Consider the following 25,938-nt stretch of genomic DNA (forward strand, 5'->3'; position numbering starts at 1 on the left):
TATAGTAAGTATAACAAGAGCGAAACCATCTTTTGGAAAGCAATACCATACACCGTATAAGACATTTTACCATATTAATCTACTGGGGGAACAAGAGTTTATCTTGCAAAGAGTGATAACTCTTCATTTTCTATCTTAAACAGACTTTCGTGTAGCTGTCTTTCCCTTTAAACTGAGTATTTTTTTTAAATGACTTAATCATAATGATTTAAATGTCACAAGAATTCATAATATGACACCAAATTATTAATAAACTTATTATAAATAATATAGTGTTTCATATTAAATCTTGATCAAATAGAAAAGTATCAACATTGTTCTTTAAGATGGGCTCACAAAACTCCCTCCATGATTTAAACTCGTCCTCAATTTAATCTAAATTTAAATTGTAAAATATTTACTGAGATAACAAATTTCAAATATTTTATGTTCATTATAAATTTCTTTAGGCATGCAAAATTATGTTTCATTTTGAGAAAATTAACACACTATGATGCATTAGTGTAAATGTATAGCAGACCGAGGACATTCATTATTGCATGGAGGGCAATCGAAAGAAAAAAAGTTTTCAGACGACACTTGAAAGATCATATCCCCCATAATACATTACAGTACAAGAGCAAAAATCCAGTGTTAATATACATATCAATATAGGATGTCAACAAAAAGAACTATAAATTTTGCAATAAAAAAACTTAATAGGAAATACATGTGTAGTTTGATTTTAGCGAGTTAAAACAACAAAATCTAAAAAATCAATAATCACAATTTAAGATATTTGTAATAACTTTTATCACAACAGGTCCAGGGCAACATAATAAGAAAAAATAAACAAGTGTACTAGGAATTAAGCACATAACAAAGCCAATAAGATCACATCTTACACAACCATAGTAACCTACTTAGCATAATGGGTTTAGCCAATAAAATGACATCTTAAAAATACATGGTAACATAGAATGTTAAGCCAATAAAATGACATCTTACAAACACAACCTGGTAACATAGAATGTGAAGCCAATAAAATCACATCTTACAAACACAATTTGTTAACCTACGTACATGATGGAAGTATATGTATGCATTTAACATGCTGCATACTTATGCACTGTCATAAAGTATATGTAAAAAGTATATATTGCACTCTTCAAACTCCTTGGCATGGTAAATGTACATAATAAGTTTTATCTAAATACAAATGTAATTGAAATTATTTTTATCTACCAACAGAGGAAAAAACCCAAAGTAAATGTATATACATACCGTAAAAAGTATATATTAGCAATAAGTCCATTGCATTGCAAAAAATGCTGTAAATTTATCAGAAAATAATCAAAGCAGTAATTGAAATTATTTTCCAGCCTAATAATACGTAAAAATTTCAACTTTGAGTAAAGCAATATTAGAGTCCATGTATTGACTAATGCTGTAAATTTATCATATTTTCAGTAGTCCAGCCTAATAATATGGATTTCAACTTTGAAAACCCTGCATTTGCCTTTCTAAACTTCAGAAAAACAACTTTTTTTTATTTGAATAAACATGTTGTTTTTCTATTAAACATCTCCTTGTTATATAGACCATAGAGATATCCATTTATATAGTTTTAACAAATCATTATTTATTGTACTGTACCAGATGAATATGACTTAAATCAAGGACATTAATTTCACTAAATATTATAAATAAATTATGAACAAAATAAACACAGAGTTGATTATGACTATTATGAAAACTTATTATGAAGCAGATGAAACTCGTCTTTGTCACTCAGAGGCTTGACAGCGTCAACATGAACTAGTCCTTCCTGTGGCCCGTTCACACAGTAAAACCAACTCGAGTCGATCTCGGCAAGCACCTCAAAGTGATCTCCCTTCCTATACGAGAGCTGAGATATCTCACTGGACTCAAAGTCTGTCACTGTCTCTATGTACCTAATAAAATACAGAAACATATTCATTTTGATTGAATCAATATAGATTTTTCTTGACTAGCATAAACAGGAGAGTCAGTCTTGGAAGATTTCTATAAACCAGACAATGTGTATTCCTATAAGAATATGGTTTACTACAAACCAAATGTAAAATTCTTTCAAATCCTATGCATAATTATATGCTTTCAAAATACAATCGATTTTCATTATGAAAAGAACAAAATTGGACATATGCATATAATTTAATAAACCAGTGTACAAACTGAATGGCTGAATTAAGGAATCACATTGACAAGACAAAATGAACCACAAATGACATGTAATTTTATATAGATATAACACTACAGGTTATGAATTTAATAAACCTGAAGAAGGGCTTCATGAAGTACAAAAGCAGCAAAATAGATACACTTATACATGTATTTTGATAAATCTTGTGTAACTTGATGATTGGATAAATTGCAGGAATCAATTGGAGAGACATAAATTACCCGAATACCTGTGAATAGACAGCTATAACAACTCAGGATAAGATTTTATATCAGTCTGATTTAACATACCTGAAGTCAGGCTTCATGAAGTCCTTACTCGGGGCTGGTTGTGTTGTCCCTCCACTCACACACTGTACCCCACCACCCACGGCCTGATCTGGAACAGGGAGGGCTGAGTTAGAGTTAATATCAAGCTCCATTGTCTGGGACCCAGGAACCGGAGGAGTTCTTCTATTTCGGCTTTCCTCAGCAGTATTTTTCTCAGTAGAAGACCTGTGCTTTTTCTTTTCTTGACAAGGTGCTACAAGTGTCGGGCCCACTTCTAGAGATGCACATTCACTTGATGAGTTAGATTCCACAGATTCAGAGGGATCCTTACTTGGAAACTCAGTAGAGGAGATGATTCCTTCAAACTTATCCACTGGTGCTTTGGGGACTGTTTTTAGAGATCCACTCTTGTTTGTAGACACTTCTGCATTCTTTGATGAGTTTGTTTTGGTTTTCTTGGGTGACTGTACGGGGACTGGGATTTGACCAGCTGAGTGAGAATGCTTGACTCGAGTAGGTGAGTTGAGCACACTCGATGAGCTATACCCTGATGAATCTAACACAAGGCTATTCCTCTGGGGCTTTTTGCTCTCTGACTTCTTTTGCAGTGTTGGGATCTTACTGACTTTTCCTTTGTCTGTTACTCTCCTCTGAGGTGACCCAAATTTTCTGGAAGGAGAATCTGCCGCCTTCGCTGGCACTTTTTCAGGAGTCTCTGGGACATTTCTGATCTTCAAACTTAAATCTGAGGGTGGATTTCTTGCCTGTTTGCTGGACAATTTATCATCCACTTTCTGCGAGAGATTTTTGCCAACACACCTTTCTTCATTTTTCCTTGTATCTTTTTTCTCAATGTCCATCTTTGCCTCACTCTGAATACTTCTAGCGACCACATTCTCTGCTTTGGATTTCGGAATTTTTCGAGCATTAGCAAACTTCTGCTTCTGATATTCCAGACTGTTCTTCAATTCCTTGTTTCCAGAAACAGGTGAGAGACTCTTACTTTCTTGTGATCCAGGTGACCTCTGACCTCCCTCATTCGGAACATTCCAGCTGTGACGTTTTGGTATCTGACTTTTAGGTGCTGAGCCAGTGTCCTTAGGAAGCAACAGTTTGTCAAAGAATTTCAGGATCCCAGACTTGGCCTTTGAGGACACTGTCTCTACATTCTCCTTGACTGTTCCTTGTTCTTTTGGCATTTTCTTCTCAGTGTTGGGTACAGATGGAGTTTTTGTAACACTACTTTCAGAATTTCTTTCTCGGGAAGTATTCATTCCTAATAATTTCTGGGCAATACCAGAAAATGAGTCTGACATTCCTTTTAGGTCCACCTGGTTACCACTACTTAATGGTTTCTTCTCCTTATTCACAGAAACTTTGCTTTCCCTTGGTTTTTGCATTTTTTCAATTTGCATGTCTTCAACATTTTTCCTAGGCTTATCACCAAGGTCATCAGCCACTTTAGCTGAAACCTCTTTTTTCTTCTCCTCCATCTTGGTTTCCATTTTTTGCTCAGGTCCATCATCACAAACACTCCCTTTGATCCACTCCCAAGCTTTAGTTGAGATCAGACCAGTCCCATTCAGATTCATACTCCTGGCGGGTTTTGGGGGTGGCACCACGATTTCCTTTTCTAGGGAAGGGCTTATCAACGGGGACTTGTTCCTATTCGGACTCAAGGTAGGTGAGTGAGAGAGATACTTTGAGTTCTCCAATACATACTCGAGTCCGAGTTGAAAGGGAAGAACTGATAGAGGTTGTAAGGAGATGAGCATCTCATCGTAAGCACGCTCGTGACAGGTCCGGCTTAGGACGATGACGCCATCAGAGTTATAGAATTTGTCTGTCAGACTGTCACTGTAACGTAGGTATCCCATCCAGTAGTCCAGTAAACGCAGGCTGAAATTATAAAAAAATAGTTATATGTTATGTACAATGAACTGCTTGATTAAAATTGTTTAAAGCTATGACTTGATCACTCTTTCAGTCATTCAGTGTATTTTGTTTCTGATAAAATATAAATTTTTAACATACATGTATATATGAGATGCAAGGAAATTACAGTGACCATGTAACCAGGTTAGTTTTATAGATAATGTAGTTTTAAAAAGTTTGTCATTAATAAACATCACAGAATGTACAGTGCAAATATGCATCTCTTATTGAGATTATTCTTCTATATTCATGAATTTTCATAATAACTGTTCAATAACACAAGTCTGCCATTAAATAAACTAATTTTTACCTTCACATAACACTGAATATTGATAAGAGCTTACTTGAGAAGACCAAACAGGAATGCTTCAAACTTGGCAGAGCAGCTGGTCAGGGCGGGGTTACTCTTCAACTGCTGGACAAGGTCATGGATAGCTCTTGTGTATGGACCTATATGAGAGTTATAGAAATTAATATTATTGAGTATATTTTCGGTGATAACAAACATGAATGTAAATATAGTTTATGTTTTTAATTTATTGAATTAAATTGGTGTAAGGTCACACAGGACATGCAAATCTTGTTGGCATATTTTGTCATGAAGAAATAAGTGTCATGTAAATATTAATACTGCCTGTGTGATTCACACACCAATAACTCACACAAAACTTAAAAACATTCCTTAAATAACACTGAATATTAAGTACTTAATAATAAGAGCTTACTTGAGAAGACCAAACAGGAAAGCTTCAAACTTGGCAGAACAGCTGGTCAGGGCGGGGTTACTCTTCAACTGCTGGACCAGGTCATGGATAGCTCTGGTGTATGGACCTGTATGAGATTTAATATAAAATATTAATTTAATAAACACTGATTAGCTAACCGATTAAGAGATTAACAGTTATCATATTAAGGTAATCACAGATAATTAGATAATTCAAAACTTTAACAAAAATTTAAATTGTCATAGTTTAAGAGCATGATTTGCTAAATATTAGTGATTAATTTCTTTTTCAAATTTTGCTTCTTGGTTAAAAAAAATATTCTTTGATGATGTCTTATGCACTGACACAAAAACTAAAGGTTGATACCTTGTTCAGCTGAGATTTCTGCTACTTTCCAGACTGTGATGTTGACTCGACCAAACATCTGGAAGCCGTTAAGGAACGGTTTGAGCCCGTCACCTACCACCTGGTTCAGAGCAGGACACAGTCGGTTCAAAATTAGGTCACCGATTTCTGGTGTGTCTGCTGAACTACCCAATCGCAACTAGAAGTAAAATTGTGTATCAGACTATCAGTAGACAGTACATTTTTATGAAATAATTTTTCCTTATATTTTTGTGTACTTTACAAATTTCATGCCCTATCAGATTTTCATAATTAATATATCCTGGCGTTATCGGTTTTCGATAGTGTAAAACTTAAGTCAAAAAATTAATCTAGGCATGTATGTTATATTTATCTTAATTATATATGTCGTATTAGTCAACAATACATAAATATATTCAGACATTTATTTGTTTTTGAAATAAAGAATTTCAGTACTGTTTCAACTTTTTTTGATCCGCCATAAAGTTGTTTTGAATGACGTCACCTATTTTCGATAGCAAGTATGGCGCACCGTAATTGTCATAAAAACATCGAATTATATTAATATGTGTGGTTTTTTGTTTTCTTTTATTTATTTTTTTTTGTCCTTTTTATGGTTTTGGATTTTTTAAAGTTCTGTTTTTCATTAAAATCTAACAACAAAAAAATCATAGTTGACTATAGCATTACGAATTTCATTTTTTGGGTTGAATTTTTTGAAAATTGAAATTTTAAGTCTGGAGCCAGTGTCTTCTTGGAAAGCATTATCCACAGCCTTTAGACTATAATAATTCTTGTAGTTTTCCCTTTTGATGGAAAATATCTACAAGGAAACGAACAGTAAAGCAACAGAAACAAGACTTGAAACATAGAAAGATATCAAAATTTAAAATAAAATACGTGTAACAAGCTTCCATACTTTATTTTTTTCAGCGGAAGTTTGCTAAAGTAAGGCTTGTCTACTTTTAGGCCACAAGACAGGTTTTTATCAGACGATATGATAGGGTGATCAGATATCGTTTTCAGGCTTAGGAAATAGGGTTTTAAGAGTGAATTTTTTGGCATTATGAGAAAAGGGCGTGATTTGATTAGTTAAAAAGAAAAAGAAAATCTTACCTCTTCAAATGGCATAATTTTTTATCTTTTTGGCTTTATTACACTATTTACATCTGATGATAATTTTGGGATAAGAGTTCAAAAAAATTACGAAAAGTTTTCTGATTTATTGTTAAAAACATTAGCCTATCGAAATTAGGATACTATTAAAAATAGGTAACGTCACAATATATTGCAAACCATCACAAAAGTTTTAAACCAATGGCCACCTTTGACATGCATTATTTTTTGCATTGATTTTTTCTATTGAACACCCTGTTAAATGAAATTGAAAAATGGTCAATTTTTAGCTGGAACTCTGAGCCGAAGGCTCAAGTGAGATTCAACATTTTGTCCGGCGTCCGTCTGTCTAGCTGTCTGTCCGTCTGACTGTCTGTCTGTAAACTTTTCACATTTTCAACTTCTTCCAAGAACCGAATGGGCCAATTTCAACCAAACTTGCCACAAAGTATCCTTAATGAAGGGGATTCAAGTTTGTTTTTTTGAAGGGCCACGCCCTCATTCAAGGGGAGATAATTGGGAATTAATGAAAATTTGGTGGCATACTGTAGAAGTACTTTTTTCCGCGTGGTATTAATTTACGCTATGTACACGGTCACAAATTTTCCGCGGAAATTTGTCCAAGCGTATTTAAAATAAATGCAAGGCATATAGTGACAATCTAGAAAATCAACAAGTAATTTTTAACCAGGCGGATTAAACAGAAATTGAGATTCCGCGGAATTATGACCCCGTGGAAAAAAGTACGTCTACAGTATTTTAAAAATCTTCTTTCCAAGAACCACTGTGCCAGGAAAGATGAAACTTATGGGGAAACATCCTCATGTAGTGTAGATTCAAGTTTGTGATAGAGGGTAACAAAATGACCAAAGTTTTACATAGAAATATATAGGAAAATTCTTTAAAAATCTTCTTCCTAAGAATGACAAAGCCATAATTCATCATATTTTATGGAAGCCTGTAGGTATGTAGATTAAAAGAACATGACCCCCGGGGGTAGGGCGGGGCCAAAATGGCCGACCAAAGTTTTACATAGAAATATATAGGAAAATTCTTTAAAAATCTTCTTCTCAAGAATGACAAAGCCATAATTCAGCATATTTATATGGAAGCATGTTCAGGTAGTGTAGATTCAAGTTTGTTCAAATCATGACCCCCAGGGTTAGGGCGGGGCCAAAATGGCCGACCAAAGGTTTACATAGAAATATAGATTAGGAAAATTCTTTAAAAATCTTCTTCCCAAGAATGACAAAGCCATAATTCATCATATTTATATGGAAGCCTGCTCAGGTAGTGTAGATTAAAGTTTGTTCAAATCATGACCCCCGGGGGTAGGGGGCCAAAATGGCCGACCAAAGTTTTACATAGAAATATATAGGAAAATTCTTTAAAAATCTTCTTCTCAAGAATGACAAAGCCATAATTCAGCATTTTATGCAAATGAAAGGTAGTGTAGATTCAAGTTTGTTATTGACCCCCAGGGTTCGGGGCCAAAATGCAAAGGTTTACATAGAAATAGAGATTAGGAAAATTCTTTTTCTTTTTGACAAAATAATGTATCATATTTATATGGAAGCCTGCTCAGGTAGTTAGATTAAAGTTTGTTCAATTTCAAAAAGGCCGACAAAGTTTTTAGATATATATAGGAAAATTCTTTAAAAATCACTTTCTAAAAAATAGCAAATCCATGATTGGTCATGGGACTACTTTTGGATTTAAACTTTACAATAAAAAGCCATTTTCTACTTTTTCCTACCCTTAGTGCTCAGGTGAGCGATATGGCCCATGGGCCTCTTGTTTTTGTTATAGTTTTGCAAATAATATCTGACAGAGTGTATGAAATACTATCTAGAGTAAATTCCACATACACCCTTAACATGGATAACTAATAAATATGTTGTAATAATACGCCTTTCGGCATTACAGAATTTTATCATTTTCCGGACTTCATATATAAAAATGATATCTTATTTCTTAAATAAGAGTTGTTTTTAATATAGTGCCGTACCTTGTCAAATGGGTTTTTGGCTGAGCTGAAGTGATTCAAGATGACCTCCGACACCTGACACACCTCTATCAACATACCTACAATGCCATCAAGTTTATTTCAAAATGCAATTAATTTACTTTTATTAATATTTTCAATATCAACACAATTCATGATCAATTGCTTTTACTTTAAACATTAGCAACTAGAAACATATTCTATAAAGATTGTTAACACATACAATGAATTTCATTTACCAAATTTTAGTTTCTTCTTTTCTCCCTATTATGATCTACAAGTATGACGTGTACTTTTGCATATTTTTTTATGTACACGTACACGTTTTTGTAATTTGTCTGTTGAGATTTTTATGACAGTAATATGTATGTGTACACCAAGACTGGAGTCTCAGTAACAATCTTTTTAGCAGTTTTGTTACATCAGTTTGATTTTATTAAGCTTATAACAAAACATGATTAAAATAAGTGCTCATGAAAATAAACTTCTTAAAAAAAGTTAAAAAAACTACATTGCCACAGATAAATTGACCAATTTTTATTATTAAAGCTACACATTTTCACGCACTTGTAGCTGCCATTCTACAAGTTCTAAGGACGTGTAGAAAACTCGTCATCACTAAAATTGATACGCGAGGAATTTAGGATTCCACCTATCTGTGTCCTACAAGTTCAACCTCTCTATTTTAAAATACATTTACAGGGACATGCATGAACCTACAAGTTCTTTTATTTCATATAAATTAATAATTTTTAAACTACTATTTGAAGTATTTCCTCATGAACACAGATATTTAGTGAGTAAAATAGCTAGGTTCTTTACCTTATAAAATGATGAATAACAAATAACCAATAAACATGATAAATAAAGGCAATTCAAGTCCGTTTTCCAATTTCAAATTCTGTCCTTCATAAGTTTCTAAAGTAACTATTTTTTTAAAAGCAATTCATTCATTAGTACTCAAGGACATTATTATGATGTTATCAGCCCTACCTCTTTTTCTCTCCAGTTCATCAAACCTGTCTGAGTACACATTCTGTTCTGACGAGGGGGACAATCGGAAACTCTCGGGGGGAACATCCGAGTCTGAGGAGGACTCACAACTCTCGGTCGAGTTGGCTCGAGCTAGGACTGGTGGACCTGTAGAATAAGGATACACTGTGGTTTAATAAAGAGATCAAATGATAAGCTGTTTGTGAGTTTCATCTGAGTCACATAGAAATATTAATATAGAAGTATTAATATAGAAGTATTAAGACAGGTTGTACATGTGTACTTGTATGTTAATGGGTCTTAAAAGAACATGATAAACAAAAATTCAAAATTTCAGGAAGTAAAATGTTAACAGAAAATAAAGTACATGTATCAATATTTATGAGGTTGATTTAAGAAAACCTGAAAAAATCAGACTGAAAAAAAGTCTTCAAGAAGTGGTCCCTCTCATTATTGATTCTGATGTGATTAATTCTAATCATCATCATGTAATTTGATTCTGAGAGTAATGCTGTCTTTTAACATTGTTTAGCATGTTCAGTGTACGGCAATCAAATTTAAATCAATTATTCATCTGATTCAGTGAAATTTGATCACCTATCTGGGTACCTGCAGCGACATACAGATATTAATAAAAGCATTTACTCATCCATGTGATGCATCAGTGGAAAACTAAAACAGATGAGGATTCTGTTTCATATCAAATGGATTGTTAAACCGGAAAAATAAAGTTTTATGTTTAATTTAAACACATTTTGAATGTAATAGATTGATTGATTAAATGGGCTAGTAAATTATGTAAAACATTTTTTTTTCAAGGGTTGGGGCTGGCTCTTTTTTCTTCAAAAGCATGTCATAACTGAGAATTGTGTCGAAATGTTGAAATAGTAATTGAAGTGCCCTATCAGCTTTATGTGAACAAACAATACAACACAATAATTATTACCTGTTGTTTTATCTTCCTCTCCTTTGACCTCAGCCTCTTCCACCCTGTGTTTAGGTGAGGGATGTGGACTGATGTCATGGAAGGAGACTTCAGAGGCAAAACTGACACTCTTTCTCTTCCCACTCAGTGCATCATTGGCCTCTGACCCTGTCTTGGTTCCTGCCTCAGCTGGATTTTTCCGCCTCAATTTGACCGTCTGCATCCCCTCTCCAGGCACCACATCGTCTAGACAGAACATGATGGGCCCGGAGCTCTCATTGGACTGGGAGGAGTTATCACTCTGACACAGATAATACTGACCAGACTCGTCAGTCAGAAGATACACCTCCTCACAGGCATAGGAATGGCGGTTCAACTTCCTCCGCTGCTTCTGACTCTCTGCCGTCTGACCCAGGTTATGGGGGTCAGACAGTGACCTTGACCTCAAAAAGTGCTGTTTTCGGAGGCAAGACTTGAGGGGTTTTCGGTTGGGTTTTGTCTGCCCACTTCCATTGGAGGAGTTGGATTCACTGGAGAACTGGTTGGGATGATTGACAAAGAAACAGTCCTCTCCTTGACAGCAGTTATGGTGACATCTACTGACATCAGGAGAGGAAACTGGGGTGTTCTCTTCCTGTAAAGAATACAGATGCTCTACTGCTGGGTGGTTTTCCAGTAACATCTTCCCATCAGCTTTATTTTCTGTTTCAGCGTCAAGTGCTTTTGGTTTATTTATTGCATCCAGGGAAAAAGGGTGAATCTCATTTGCATATTTATTGACCCTGTTTTCGGCCACTCTCTTAAGTTTCGGATGACTTGGTTTATTTCGGGTTTGAGTCTCAACTTGACCTTCCCCTTTCTGACTTTCACTTTCTACTTTTTCTCTCTTAGCACTCTCTACATGTGGAGGGTAGAATAGTAGTCGCTCAATGTCATTTGAAGGACTGCCGACACTGAATGGTCTCTCATCAGTGATGTAACCTGGATCTATTCCAGATGATGTGGAACAGGTACTAACACCACTACTACTGGAGCCGGATTCCCCGGCATTCTTCAGCAGATGTTGATTCACCAGTTTAGCAGGAACCGACCTTGACCTTTTACTAGTTGTTCCACTTGACTGAGTTTCCTTCTTAGCAGGTACCCCAGAGAATGATTTTGCAAATGTTGGTGTTAGAATAGGGATTGGCATGGCTACAGGTATAGGATCAAATAAAGAGATTTCTTCCTCCGATTGAATATCAGAACAAGAGACTGTAAAATTCAAATCTGGCAAAGTTTTAAAAGTGTAATAGGAAATGCAGCCTCTCTCAGGGATTTCTGCTGTGTCTCTGGGAACATTGCTGTCAGCACTCTTTGATCTTGGCACATGTTTGTGACTTCTGTGATTTCTTCTGGGAATGATGTCATCAAGGTCTGTAAAGGTCTCTGGCAGCATGGACAGGATGTCATGCCTGTCAGAATTTGGAGAGGTCTGTTGAGCGACTTCTGTCATGTACAGCCTTTTATATTCCATTTCTAATGTAGGTGATGTCTGTTGCTCCATGTGAGTAATATGCCCCTCTTTTAAAATATTGGTTGTAGTCTGTATCCCACAGTCTCTGGTGTGAGGTGGAAACTGAGCACTGAAGTTCTTGGTACCACACCACAGTGTAACAGTTGTGGGAGAAATGATGGTCTCTGTGTTCTTCATTTGTTTCTCAGTCTGGCAGCCCTTGGCCTTACAATGTCCATCCAGCCTGTCCTTTTCCAACCATTCAATAATCCTTTTCCTGGTGTACTGGTCAAGCTGTTGTCCAGTGCGGCTAGTGTTGACCAAGTGGTGGATGTTACTGTTAGTAAGGGTGTGACTACTGTGTGATCCGTCCCGCCCACAGACACCACATGGACCAATGGGAGCACTCAGATTGGCCTCACCATGGCAACGATTTTGACTGATCAGTGGATGGAACAGGATCTGCTCTATATTGGCCATGGTTTCTGGGGAGACTGGATTGGACTGATTTCTGACTCTCTGATACAGATCCAGAAGGTATGCAGAATGTCTCTTTCCATGAAAGCTCTCTGCAATTTTTGCAATGTCAAGACATTCCTGGGAAGTAAAAGACTGCCAAGTCTGGACATACAGCTCAGGCATACTACTGCTGCGATCGGGATCCATATTCGTATCTAGCTTTCCTAAAGACTTGAGAGACTTGACCTGCTTCCAAGATGTCACCTTCCTGTTAGGTATAGTATGCCTCATGGAGGACTTTATAGGAGAAGATCCATTGGATTTATGCAGGGAGGCTCTCTTGCCTTGACAACAACCTTTCTTTCCATTATGTCCACCATTTAACTTCTGGTTGAACTCTGAGATGGGACTTCTTGTTATTTTGGGTAGAGAGGTGGATAATTTTCCTTCACTTTCATCAATGTCTGCATCACCATTACTCTCCTGTACTGTCTTTAGAGACTGGAACTTGATTCTCCTGTGTCCATGCTGAACGTTTCCATTACCATTCATGTAACAGAAGTGGAAACTGTCTGTACATTCCTCTGAGACCATTTCCTCCCCCGATGAACTCTGACCCCAGTGACCTTGACCTGATCCAATGGAAAGCAAGGACGCATCATTTTCCGAGTCTGTCCTGGATCGACCTTGAGATCCATCAAATGAGAGGAAGTAATCCTCTTTCTTTGGACAACAGTTGACACAGAGGTTACCATCACTGGATTCTAAGCTGCCTTCCTGACAGCATCGATCACTAGGTCTAAAATTCTTATCTAAGCTATCTGTGGAAACATTCTGTTTTTCTAACTCTTTTGTTGGTGAAGGTGTGAAAAGTGGGTTGTCACTGAATTCCAACATGTCACTTGAGCACATCATTTCTCGTTCACTGGATGACATGTCCATCACTGAATTCCTACAGGAGGAAAGTTCAGATTCATCTGGGCAAAACAGTTCTGTATTGACTTGTTGATCAAAAAGTCCAGATCCCTTCATATTGTTAAACGACAAGTAACTTCCAGTTGCAATGTTTGGAAAATCACTGACAATGGTGGGATCAATACATGTACAGTTTAGTCCAGGGGAAGACTCCCTTAAGTTTGTGTCAAACTGCACAGTAAAGTCCTCATCATAGAAATACTCGTTATTTTGTTCCTCTGATGGGGCACTCTCCAGCCGAGATGAAGGCTTACATGTGTGTTCGGGACTTCCTTGGTTTTTGTTATTCACATTCTGATTGGCTTTTTTGCCTACATTAGCTTTACAGTTACAGGCTGGGTTTTTGTCACCACCTCCATGTCCGTTGTCAGTGGTATGAACACAAGTGGTCACATGACCATGCTCTGTCTTACCATTGTCAGTCACGGTGTTATTTATAGCAGCCGTAATGGAGGCGTTGTCCGTACCCTGGTTTTGAGTGGTCTGGTTCTGCACTAATTTAGTTCTCTGACCCTCAGTTCCTCTATGCTCAGGACTACATACACACTTCCCAATTTGGTTCTCATTTGTGCTGGTTCCTTTCGATGGCAAATGCTCATCTGAAGTATCTCCAGACTTGTTACCTGACAGATCTTTCCAGGAGAGGGCATTATTTCTGTTGCTTTCACGGATGGATTTCCAAGACTTTGTGGGACTGGATGGTGGTGAACCGGAATAATCGCTGCTCCCTGATGTACCACTGGCACTGCCACTACTACTACTTTTGATGCTCCCAGAGCTGTTCTGCCGTGTGATTTTCCTTTCCCTCTTTGGTGACATCTCTTGCCATGTTGTTTTAGTTTTAAGTGTCTCTAATTTCACATCAGTAATTCTCATTTCTTTATTTTCATCAGGTGATAAACGATTGACTACTCCATTGAGAATAGGTCTCTCCTCCTGATGAATATTCAAATTAGCAACATGATTTGGCGATGATTGGTTGTCTGTGGCAGAGGTTTTCCCTGATTGGATGGAATCATGACCAATCAATGGATCCATGCTGTCCACCTTGGAATATAACTGGTTGCCATTTAGACCCTGAAACAAAGTGAAATAAGGTTTAAATTTCAAAAAGAAGATCATCATTTTTCAATACATGTCTTAAAGACTATGAAACATAAAATAATCATCACTTTCTCCAATAAAGTATGCAATAAAATACATAGCTAAATTGCATGTTTTTTTCTGTTTTCTTTCTATCTCCAACCAGTTATTTATTTCAATAAAAGTGTGTTAATTATCTGACTGGAAAAGTCAACTTCTGAAAGATTTTGTCACTAGCAGGACAAAAATAAATTAAAGTAACCCCAATCCAGTTTCATTGGTAGGACTAGGGGACTAAAAATTGATGAGTTCATACAAAGAAAAAAGAACATCAATTTGTCAATCTCACCTTCATTTCTGACTCAATGGTAATAATTCCATAGAAAATGCATAGCACCAGAGTCTCAAGGACACGAGGGAAGGTCAACAGCCAAGTAACCAATGACAACGTAAAATACCAAAGACAAAGCAGTAACCATAGCAACAATGTCAGCAAATCATTCATCCATGAAGGTCAAGAGGTCATTCAAACCTCAAATAATGATGACAACAATTCATGAGAAGTTAAAATAAAAAACAGAAATGTGTCAACAATTCATGAAAAGTTCTATATATAATTCTGAATAAAATCTGTTCATTTATTGGTTTAGACTAATCTAAACATTCTAGATGAGTTGACAACAGAAAGGATTGTGTGGCTATTGATCCTGCCTTCTACAGTATTCTGAACAAAATGTGCTACAGTAAAAAGGCAATTCTCTAGTCTACAATGTAGATGTACATGTATATGTCAATGCGAAAACTTTTGAATCATCTTGTTTCATCAAGAAGTGCGTAACACAAAGACATTTACAGAGGCAATCTATATAATCATCACCTGACAGAGTGCATGTTGAAAGGCCACATCATGATTTTTAAAAACAATTTAAAGCTTCATTGATTAGTCTCAGAATCTCGGAATAATGTAAGATGGATTAAAATAAATATTGATCTGTGGAGAGTTTCTTTGGTTTTACTGAATAATATTTGATGGTTCATACGCATTTGTTCTTGAATGACATTCTGCTACACTCAAAAATGACCTTCTTTACAATTTTTTTTTCCCAATTGCCTGCAGAAATATTGCAATATTAATAGACAAACATTTTTAACAACAATATGTACTCCAAGTTTAAACTGAATGATTAAACCTGACAGTGAGACATGAAAACTCATCGTAAAGCATTCATTTACATGTAAAATTCTGTTTCTGACTCAGGCAGCTGTTACATAACACAACTAAACAAAACCAACAGACACAGCACTGATGTCTGTAAAAATTCCACAAACTTACTCCACTTCCAATGAACACATAAAATAGATTTCACCGGCATCCAGTAAAGGAGTTCATGAAGTTATCCTTCTATAACATTTTAAAGTAATTCTTCATAATCTGAAAATTCGAAGCCAAGCATATCTGACTGTAAGGGCATAGTATGCATTTCAGTGACATCCACATCACCTAAACGACTCAACATGAAGAGAGGTCATTAAATTCCAATGTCAGCTTCAACTTGTAACCACAAAAATAACAATTCATTTTTTTTTTTTTGGTTTAAACATGTACTTGGCACCATCAGCACACAGACCAGAATAAGAAGCACACAGACAGCTATATAGTCCTATAGACTGAGTCTTGGGAATCAATACACTGTAATATTATCATGGCATCTTGAAACACTTTCAATCAATACTGGTCCATTGTGTGGCTCTATTACTAAACCAATCCCTCCTCGTCTGAGAGAGACTTCCGAAATTGTGGTCTGAACAGTTCCCAGTTTTTGTCGTCAATAAAAACATTTGTTCGAGGGGGATATATCATACTACAGCACTTCAGCAGACAAATGTCCTTGATCAATGAAAATGTTAATGCACTGTTAATACTAACTGTATTATGTATGCATTATAGGACAATTTCAAGAATTTCTTTGTACATGGTGTATATACAAAACTTAGCAATAATAATCAATCTTTTTTTTCATGCCCCTAGCTGTAATACAGGATAAATATCATGGTGTATGTACAAAACTTATCATTAATAATTAATCCTTTTTTTCATACCCCTGTAATAAAGGATTTGGGGTTATATAGATTTTGTCCTGTCCATCCATCTGTCTGTCTGTTTGTCTTAATGTCTTAAAAATATTAACCCTGCCCATAACTTTTGACTGGATGGGTTATGGCTTTCTCATTTCACAGACAAAACTTTTTTTTTGGATATTAGTAAATTTGATCTCCTGACCTTGACTTTGGAGTTTGGTCTCTTTATACCAAAAAATACCAATCTTTAACCTTGGCCATAAATTTTTAACAGTTGGTTCTAAGGCTTTAATTCTTCACATGTCTATTCATTGTGACAAGACCTTTAAATTGTATCATTATTTTTTACCTCTTGACTTTGACAATAGAATTTGACCCACTTTGTAAAAAAAAAAAAACTTAACCTTGAACATTACTTTAGAGCTCTCATATTTCAAAGCCTTTAAGGTAGGTTCCAAATGTGAAAAGACAATCTTCTTGGTACCTACAACTTGCACATTTTGACCTTGACGTTGGAGTTTGACTTGCAATTGAGAGACTTCAACTGTTGCCATAAAGCTGTCAAATGAAGGCATCGATCAGTGTTTCACAAACACAGCTTCTTTTTTTATGATATTCTTTTAATAAAAGAATCAATGAATTCAATGCGAAAATATTTCACAAACCAGCAGCCAAAAAAATTCAATTTCTGGCAGCAAGGTTTTTAATGCCTGTTATTTTGATTCGCATCTGAGATCATTTCCCTTTCCAAACTACCATTATATGCAGCTGCAACCGCCATTAGATAATATCTAGAATCGACTTGATTGAACGGCAGATCAGCAATAATGCACTGCAGGGATCGGACAATATTCCTCTGCCAAATGCTTCAGTTAAGCAGCTCACCCCTTTACAAAATAGGTACCACCGCAATATAAATGCTGTGTAGCTTGTGCATTAGACAATAATATCACACACAGCTGTAATGAATCATTCATAAAAACAAATCTTGATTGTACAAATAGATAGGCAAAGCATGAAAATCATTGAGTTTTTATACTATCAGCCAAACAGATTTAATTGCGGTTGTAAATTTTTTTTTTTATCTCATCTTAAGTTGATTGTTTTATACATTCCTTGAAGACTGCATGTGTTCCGAGCAATACATTAAGTTTGGCAATCTGAGAATTTAACTGATATTTTTGTATCAAATGATGATTATATGGTTAAAAAATTGTCTCTATGCCTAAATTGCATGAAAGTTATGACAAATATTTCTAAATTTAACAAAGCTCATTATCAAATATTGATAATATTTGCGTACTAAGCAAACAATTATTTCTGAAAATTAAACATGACTGCAGTGTAACGAAAGATGCATTGTAGTAACAAAATTCCTACAGGACTCCGAAAACAGGGGGAAATGAGAGAGAAAATCTATAAATTCTCCCTCATCTTTACATATTTATTGATTGAGTTGCTGGTAATAACCTTCGTTATAAATACAGCATTTAATGTATCAGACTGCATAGATCTTCAGACAAAAAATTGTCTTATTAAGTAAAGACTTGACTTTGTATCTTCCCTTGGTTTCGAGTTTTTGGTCAAAATTGTTTCAGCTCTTTAAGAGAGGAAGTTATTCACAGAGGGTCAGGGACAAACACAGTGAGACAGATACTGTAAATTCATAAATATATACAAGGAATGAATTATTGCATTATTTCATGAGAGATGGACCACTGATCATGCTGCTGAAATAAAATTAGTAATTATTCATTTTTATTTTCATGGTGCTGATATCAGTGCAAAATATCTCACTTAACCATCAATTCCCAATAGTTCTCATGATTTTTGGCATTAAAAAGGCATTTCCCAATAGTAAGTCCTCAGGAAAAAAGGAATTAATCTACAGAAGATGAAGAGTGATCAGGAAAGCTCACTTGAGTTTTTATTCAGAAAAGGCTAGTGGCAGCATTAGTTTAATGGCATTAGGAATAGCACAGTCTTATGCAACATCAAGAATCTGAACTGAAAATGATATCATATAAGAATGCAATGACCTATGGGCATGTTACAGTCAAACTTCATTACGTCCGTTTTTATTGGGACCAACAAAAAAGCTTAAAGATACCAGCTAGTATACAGGTACATGTATTTGAAATTGTCAGTGGAATTCATTCTAGATCACTTTGTCATATCCATGGTATTGGAAATATCAGTGTTCAAGTTATGTTCAACTGTATTTGAATTGACTGGTACTACAGGCTCACTGAAATAAATTCCAAATGTTCAAAATATCAGCAATTGAAATACTAAAGTTCAAATGTTTTCCCAATACAGACAATGTACACATATAAATAGTACAAAGAAGATAAAAATTTAATTATACTGAAAATACATGAATGAATCTGAATGAATTGCAAAACGACAAAAATCCATCACATTTTAAAACACTAGTTTAACCCTATGACTGACCAACATTTTTTCTTTTGCAGATTCTGTCGCATTTACATGTAAATTACAACATGTACTGTACGAGTAAGCTAGCCAAATCCTTCCACAATTCCCAGTGACAATTACAAAGGTATAAATAACAGACAACATGAATATTCATGAACTGTCTTAAAATTGACTACAGAACTTCCTAGAGGAATCCCTGTAAATACACTACTGGCGTGAACAAGAAAATCAATACAAGCTTGTATATTTGGAAAGCATTTTGGCCGATAAAAATTGAAGAGGTTGCAGTTATGTAAATACCACAGTAACCTGTGTGCCAGAAACAGGGTTGTTTACTCCATCCTGCAATTTTTGTCTATTTGCTGTAATATTTTTTGTGTTCCACTCTCTCACTGAAAGTATTAATTAATATTAATATCAGTTTGTCTGTCCATCCTTCTGTCTGTCTGTCCATGTCTACCTTGTTAATTCCACAGGATATCTCACGAAGCCTTTGAGCTTTTGCTATGAAATGTTACCCAACTCCCTGTGGCCCAAGAAAGACCCCTATTGATTTTAAGGTCAAAAGTCAAGGTTATAAATTCTGTCTGTTTTTTAAATTTTCTCTCAGCATAATATCTCATCAGAAGCCTCTGAGCTTTTGTAAATTAATTTTACACAACCTTCCTCTGGTCCAAAAAAAAACCCTTATTTATTTCAGGTCAAAGATCATTGGTCAAGGTTATAAGGCATACATTCTGTTTGTGGTTAAAACTTTCACATTAAAGAGCTATATATCTAGAAGCATTTGCAATGAAATTTTATTCCATAAATTTCTTTTGCCCCATACCTTTTTTTTTTACATGTTTTAAATTATAGGTCATTAAGTGAATCCTTTTCAATATTTGAGCATTAAAAATTTGATATAGAAAAGATTTAATTTCAGAGCATATCCCAGTAGCATTATTTCAATCTGTTAAGAATTTTAAAATCAAAACTGATTGTTTGATTTTTGATTAACGCCCCTATCGAGAAATATGCTAGTTATACCTACTGTGACATGGGACCTCGGTTCATAGCGTCTCATCCAATGGATTGGCAAGAATCTCAGTGATTCAGAAGAATGCGATTTAAGAATACAGAGGAATGTGATTTGAGAATAATTGTGTAACAAATTCTCCCATCACAACAGGGGTTTATATAAATATCTTTTATATAAATCATTAGTATGATAGGTTCTTCAAAAGCTGATATTGCTCAAAGAATGCTATCTTAGCTCTTCAGAGATTTTATCTTTTTATAATTTGCAAATATAACATGTAAACAGTCTTCAGCACTTTGAGATTGGAGCAATGCAATTCAATCATAACATCTATATCATCATCATTGTTATGTAAATTTACCATATCATCCAAAAAGCTAAACTTTAATTTCCTTAAAGGGAAAATTATGAAATATATTTACATGTTTTATGTGAGGTATACCATACTTGAACAGGGAAGATCATTCTTTATTATAACTATAGTGACCGGCTAAGGCATTAATTGCTTCTGCTTTATGAAAATCTGGATATTAGACATGGTAGATTTAACTCATGTGAAATTGTGAATATATAATTTATATGTGCACTAAATTTATAATGGACTACAGGTATGTGAAAATACTATTTTAAACTTTCTTCACCCTTTGACAATCCAAGTTCAATATGAAATTCACACAAACTACAATAGTTTCCAATAATGACTCATTTATGATTCAGAGAGAGCTCTAATTACCATTTTATTTGACCAGGATCAGGTCACATCACATGTCAACTCAACTGCAGTACCAGAGGTCAATATAGCAATAGACTACACTCATTCGGAATACTTCGGCTGATTCCCTCACATTCATGCCTAGAGAGGTTTGATTCGTATGAGGTGTGCCGAATGACAGTACACTCATAGGCTTCTCAAATAAAGACCCTTAATGAGCCTTCACTGAGTGACAACTGGAGAAAATAGATTATTCTCTTCTATTACAATCAATAAATACAGAATTATACCATCATGACCATTGACTTTGCTATTTTGGACCTTCGAATGGGCAATAATCATGAAGGATCAAGTTTCCTCCAATAAATCGGGCGTTGATATCAAATACCATTACTAGAGTTCCTTAATCATGTTAATATGTCTGAGCAACTTAATATATCTCAGCTAAAAATAATGTGTACTATTAGTACATGAAGTGAACAGCAAAACTAACTAAACAGAGTGTTCTTTTTGGGGGTAGTTTTGGTCGGGGAAGAGGGGGGTGGGGGTGGCATGCTCAATGCTTCAAAAACAACGAAAATTCAACCCCGGTGAAAATTAGAGATTTTACAATATGCTTTTAATGAAATAAAATTTCCATCCGTGGCACTTCATTATCAAGGATATAAATTTTTATTTTTTTTTTTAATTTTTATGATTTTGTATTTAAACTTCGATATATTTCACAATGTCAGGTTTCTTTATTCATTCGAAAAAATTAATTATGTTTTAGTTTGACTGTACAGTTAAAACTATTAAATCAAATCTCCTTTGACTAGTATGCTACAATGCCAGAGAGAGACATTCTTCATATCAAATTGCCATAACAAATCTAAATGACCCTCAGACAATTGTAAATAATTGATGATTTATTGAGCAAAAAAATTGTGCAGTGAATCAATTTTTCCCTGGAGTCAATGAAAAGAAATAATTTTATAGGCTAGCGCAATCTCCACTTTGAAATCTCCCAAATTCAATATTTCTCTTTGGTTTTTTCAGTGTCTCTAAATTGTTATTGATTTTTTCGTACAGCTTCCCACAACTATATTTGGCTCACATAGAATATTATAGCATGACAGAAGCCTAATTATTTCATAGCACCAGCTATGAAATAATGACATTTCCTTTTTCTAATCTAGAAATGTTGGAAAACTAAATATTGGAATTTTATCCTCTTTTTTGAGGATTACTGTATTAGCCCCCTAAAAAGGAACTAGTACACCACTGGCAAATTGCCATTTATATTTCAAAGTGGCGGACGCTGTGGTCATCAAAAAAATGTTAGAGTTATATGCTTGTGGAGGAATAATCCAATGCCCTTAAAATGTTACATATTTACAAATATCCACGAATTCATGTCCACCACTAACTATAAAATGTTACATACATTTACAAATATCCACGAATTCATGTCCACCACTAACTATAAAATGTTACATACATTTACAAATATCCACGAATTCATGTCCACCACTAACTATAAAATGTTACATACATTTACAACTATCCACGAATTTCAATCCCTATGAACCAATTCAGAGTCTTTTTTCTCAAACCACTAAAATTTGACCCCTCGAAAATGTGTGAATTTACAGCAAGTCTATACAATTTTTGTCTGTATGGTGCAGGTTTTACCAATTAAAGTTTGTAGAATTTATTTCCACCTTCATTATGGCCAGAATTGACCAGACTGTGGAATGAGTTCTGGGTGTGATTACCTGTTTATCTGTGACACGGTTTCTCTGTCTTGTGTTGTCATTTATGTCCATCCCCGGGGTCAGCGGCCGGGGTCACTGGACTGTGACATTGTCACACCTACAAAGATAAGGCATCATAAATTACAAGCCTGATGTAATAATGTGTACAGGGCTATTAATTTGTCTTTTTACGCTTGCAGACAATTTTGCCCCATTTTAAATTTTCCCTGTCTCAAGTCTTGGACTACAAAAATTATCCTGCCCTAAACCATGAGAAATTGGGTGTAAATAAAACAGGGATACAGGATCTACGTTTTTAAGGTCATATCTGAAAGACCCGTGACTTTCACTTCTACTGCCAAGCGTTTGTGAGGGAACAGTCACTACCTATGTTTACACCTTAGGTTTGACACAGCCCCGCGAACGAGAATCAAACCCAGGCCTCCCAATCATGAAGCGAATGCTCTACCACTAGGCTACCATAACCGGTGCCTTTATTGAAGAATACAATTAAAAATTATTTGTACATAGGATATATGGTGCGGATGAGTGTAACTCTAGTTCACAATTCCCTTGCTGTGATTGGGCTAAATTTTGAAAGTGTGAATTTCTATACATGTACAATAATATTAATTCAACTGAGACATGAGTTAGGTCAGCCGCATCCAAGATTTGAACTCACAACCTCCCGATCATGTGAATCAGTTGAAGTTAAGGTAGAGACATATGGGTTTTATTAACAATGATTAATGAAACCCAATAAACAGCTGATAAGCACTTTATATATACACATGAAGGAGACAGCCAACCCCCTCTCTTTCAATTCCATATTCTCACAACATATAGACTTATTTGTTACTTTTAATAAAATTTGTACTTTTTACCCATTAAAGCATTCAATTAATGTATGTGCATATTTGTATGTATGTCAGTATGTGTATATGCACTGTATAAGCTGTATAAACATGTTGATTGTATACAGTTAGAAATTATTAATACATTCCTCATTTACAGTTACACCAAAACACATGTGAATAATTTATTTTGTTTTCCTGCCTATCATGCAAGTTTCAGTTTGAACTTCTTACCTCTACATCAAAGAAGAAATATACTACATTTGATATCAAACCCAAACAATGGTCAGTTTAATTTATCTGTTTATATTAAAATTTCGTACATATCTATACAATATCTATTAATGAAACCATATTTACTGTACACATACATATCAACTCCAGCGTTACTTCCATTATACACAAATTACTGGGCTCTGCCTGTGACTCTATATACATTACCTATGGCCTTTCAGATTCCATGATGATGAAGAAGATAAAAAGACGTGTGTTTATAACAAGTTAAAATTGTAAATATACACGATGAAGTCGGAAAATTATTGAAACACAATCCTTACTCAGGAATATTCTATCCGTACGCCATTTTGAAGATACTTATGATAAACAGGCGAACAGCATGCAATGCAACCAACACCGTATTGATTATGTTAATTAGCAATCCAAGGGACGTCACTCTAAATCTACATCGGAAAATGCGAGAATATTGATTCCAGAAATCGATTTTAGCTCCCAGCGCTGCACATACAATTCTTCAAGCCCTGCTTTCTCTGTATGTTTACATTTCACATTTGTTTCTATTTATCGTGTAGAAAATAGTCTTTCATCGAGAACAGAACATCAGCAACCGGAAATTGATTTTAATTGACTTATAATTATTGGCGGGAAAATACGAAACACATTCGAGTGCGTTAAAGGGGAAAAACTCTAGCTTTCGTTCGGTTATTAATATCTATGAAACACTCAGACGGGAATTGAAGGGGATATAGAATTCAATGCCTGTAAATATAAAATTATTGAATGTACATAATAATGAAGATATATTCTCTAGGCCCATACTTACTACATATGTGCATTGAGCTCATTCTTTGATATCCTCCCTCCCATATGACTATAATTGCAAATTAAAAGTCCATTTTGCTCCGGGAGATCCGAAATAATCGTCATGCATATCAAGAAGTGAAATAGGAGGTGAACAAGGGCATTATATATGTAACTGAAGAATTTGTGAAAGTATCATTAATTTTTATACAGTGGTATAGGAAATGGGTACCCTTTAATATTATTGAAAGAATGGCAGTGTCCATGTTTTACCATGGAAACCCAAAATATGTATACACATCGGATCAAACAGTAAAAAAGGAGTTGCACCATAGGCGTCGGAACCGGTGGGGAGGGGGGGGGGGTGGTGCAGGGGAGGCTTAACCCGGCCCCCCTTTTTATCCAAACATAGACTTAGCTAGGCTTTAAACATTGTGGTGTAAGTTTAACCCCCCAACTTTCCATAGACACTATGCAGTATAGGTAAAAAAAAAAAATAAGGAAAGAGGTGGTGTTTGAAAAAGAATATATGGTACTGGTGTAGGTTTGGCCCACAGCACACCCCCCCCCCCCCGGAAATGGACACATTTCCTTTTTTTTGCTTGTCAGGTATTTTTGAAGGTCTAAAAAAATTTAAACTTAGCCCCCCCCCCCCTTTCAATTTGCTTCCGACGCCAATGTATGTTCAAATCAAATAGGTCATTTTATTGAATGAACAAGTATAAGTTTTCTTAAAAATCAAGTTTAAAAACCTTAAGTTGCATTCCCTAGGCTATGAAGTATCCGTAAAAAGTGAATTATTGTCGTGTACAGTAAAATGTTTTTTTAAAACCAATTCCAAGATCAAAGGGTCAAAGTTGTTGTGCCTGGTTTTACAAGGATTACATATAAAATACTTACTGAAAACCCAGGTTAAAGTTTTTTTCTGTGCCCCTATGCTCCAAACAGGGCTTTGCCATGGACCCACTGGAGACCCTCACACCCCCTGCCTGAAAGAACCGTAGGGATTATCCTGCTGTGTGTTGTGACGACTTACTTCTCGCAAAGCAAAGTTAATTTTTTACTTTGAATGAAAAAATAATCATGAGCAATAACATTGGCGGATCCAGTAGGAATCTCGGAAAAGAAGGATGTTGTGGTGGGGGTCAAGGTCAAGGTCAAAAGGTCAAGGCTGTTTATCCACATCCACACGACAAAAAAAAAACCCGATTTATTATATCTTATGCATATTTTAGACCCTGTTGGAGGGAGGGGATTTAAATCAACTAGTGAATAATACAGTATACACTTATCCAAAGTAAAATGGAATTTTTGTGTAAAAGTGGGATAGCTCAAGGTCAATCAAACCCGTCGACAGGGAACTATTCCCAAAGAAAGGGCTTGTCACAAGGAATACACATGTGAAATATGAAAGTCATAGCTCCACTAAATCAAAAGTTATGGGCAAGGTTAAAGTTTTTGATGAAAAGAGCTATCCCACTCACAACCATTGGATAAATGTTTTATTATA

General features: G+C 35.4%; 1 protein-coding gene across 1 annotated transcript; it reads right to left on the reverse strand.

Annotated features, from left to right (window-relative positions):
• Nucleotides 1-1,396: 1,396 nt before the first annotated feature.
• On the reverse strand, nucleotides 1,397-23,999 carry LOC134273994 (uncharacterized). Its single transcript, XM_062756225.1, has 9 exons — nucleotides 23,832-23,999; nucleotides 22,558-22,654; nucleotides 10,559-14,543; nucleotides 9,613-9,759; nucleotides 8,623-8,699; nucleotides 5,499-5,676; nucleotides 5,133-5,238; nucleotides 2,494-4,371; nucleotides 1,397-1,934 (listed from the first exon to the last, which is right to left on the reverse strand). Exons 2-9 carry the CDS (start codon nucleotides 22,606-22,608, stop codon nucleotides 1,727-1,729), a joined length of 6,630 nt encoding a protein of 2,209 aa, XP_062612209.1. The 5' UTR covers nucleotides 22,609-22,654; nucleotides 23,832-23,999; the 3' UTR covers nucleotides 1,397-1,726.
• Between the last annotated feature and the right edge of the window lie 1,939 nt (nucleotides 24,000-25,938).

The sequence above is a fragment of the Saccostrea cucullata genome, unplaced genomic scaffold (genome assembly GCF_032062105.1).
Source record: "Saccostrea cucullata isolate Sc308-1 unplaced genomic scaffold, CSIRO_AGI_Scuc_v1 ctg2332, whole genome shotgun sequence".
In the NCBI taxonomy this organism is placed as follows: Eukaryota; Metazoa; Mollusca; class Bivalvia; order Ostreida; family Ostreidae; genus Saccostrea; species Saccostrea cuccullata.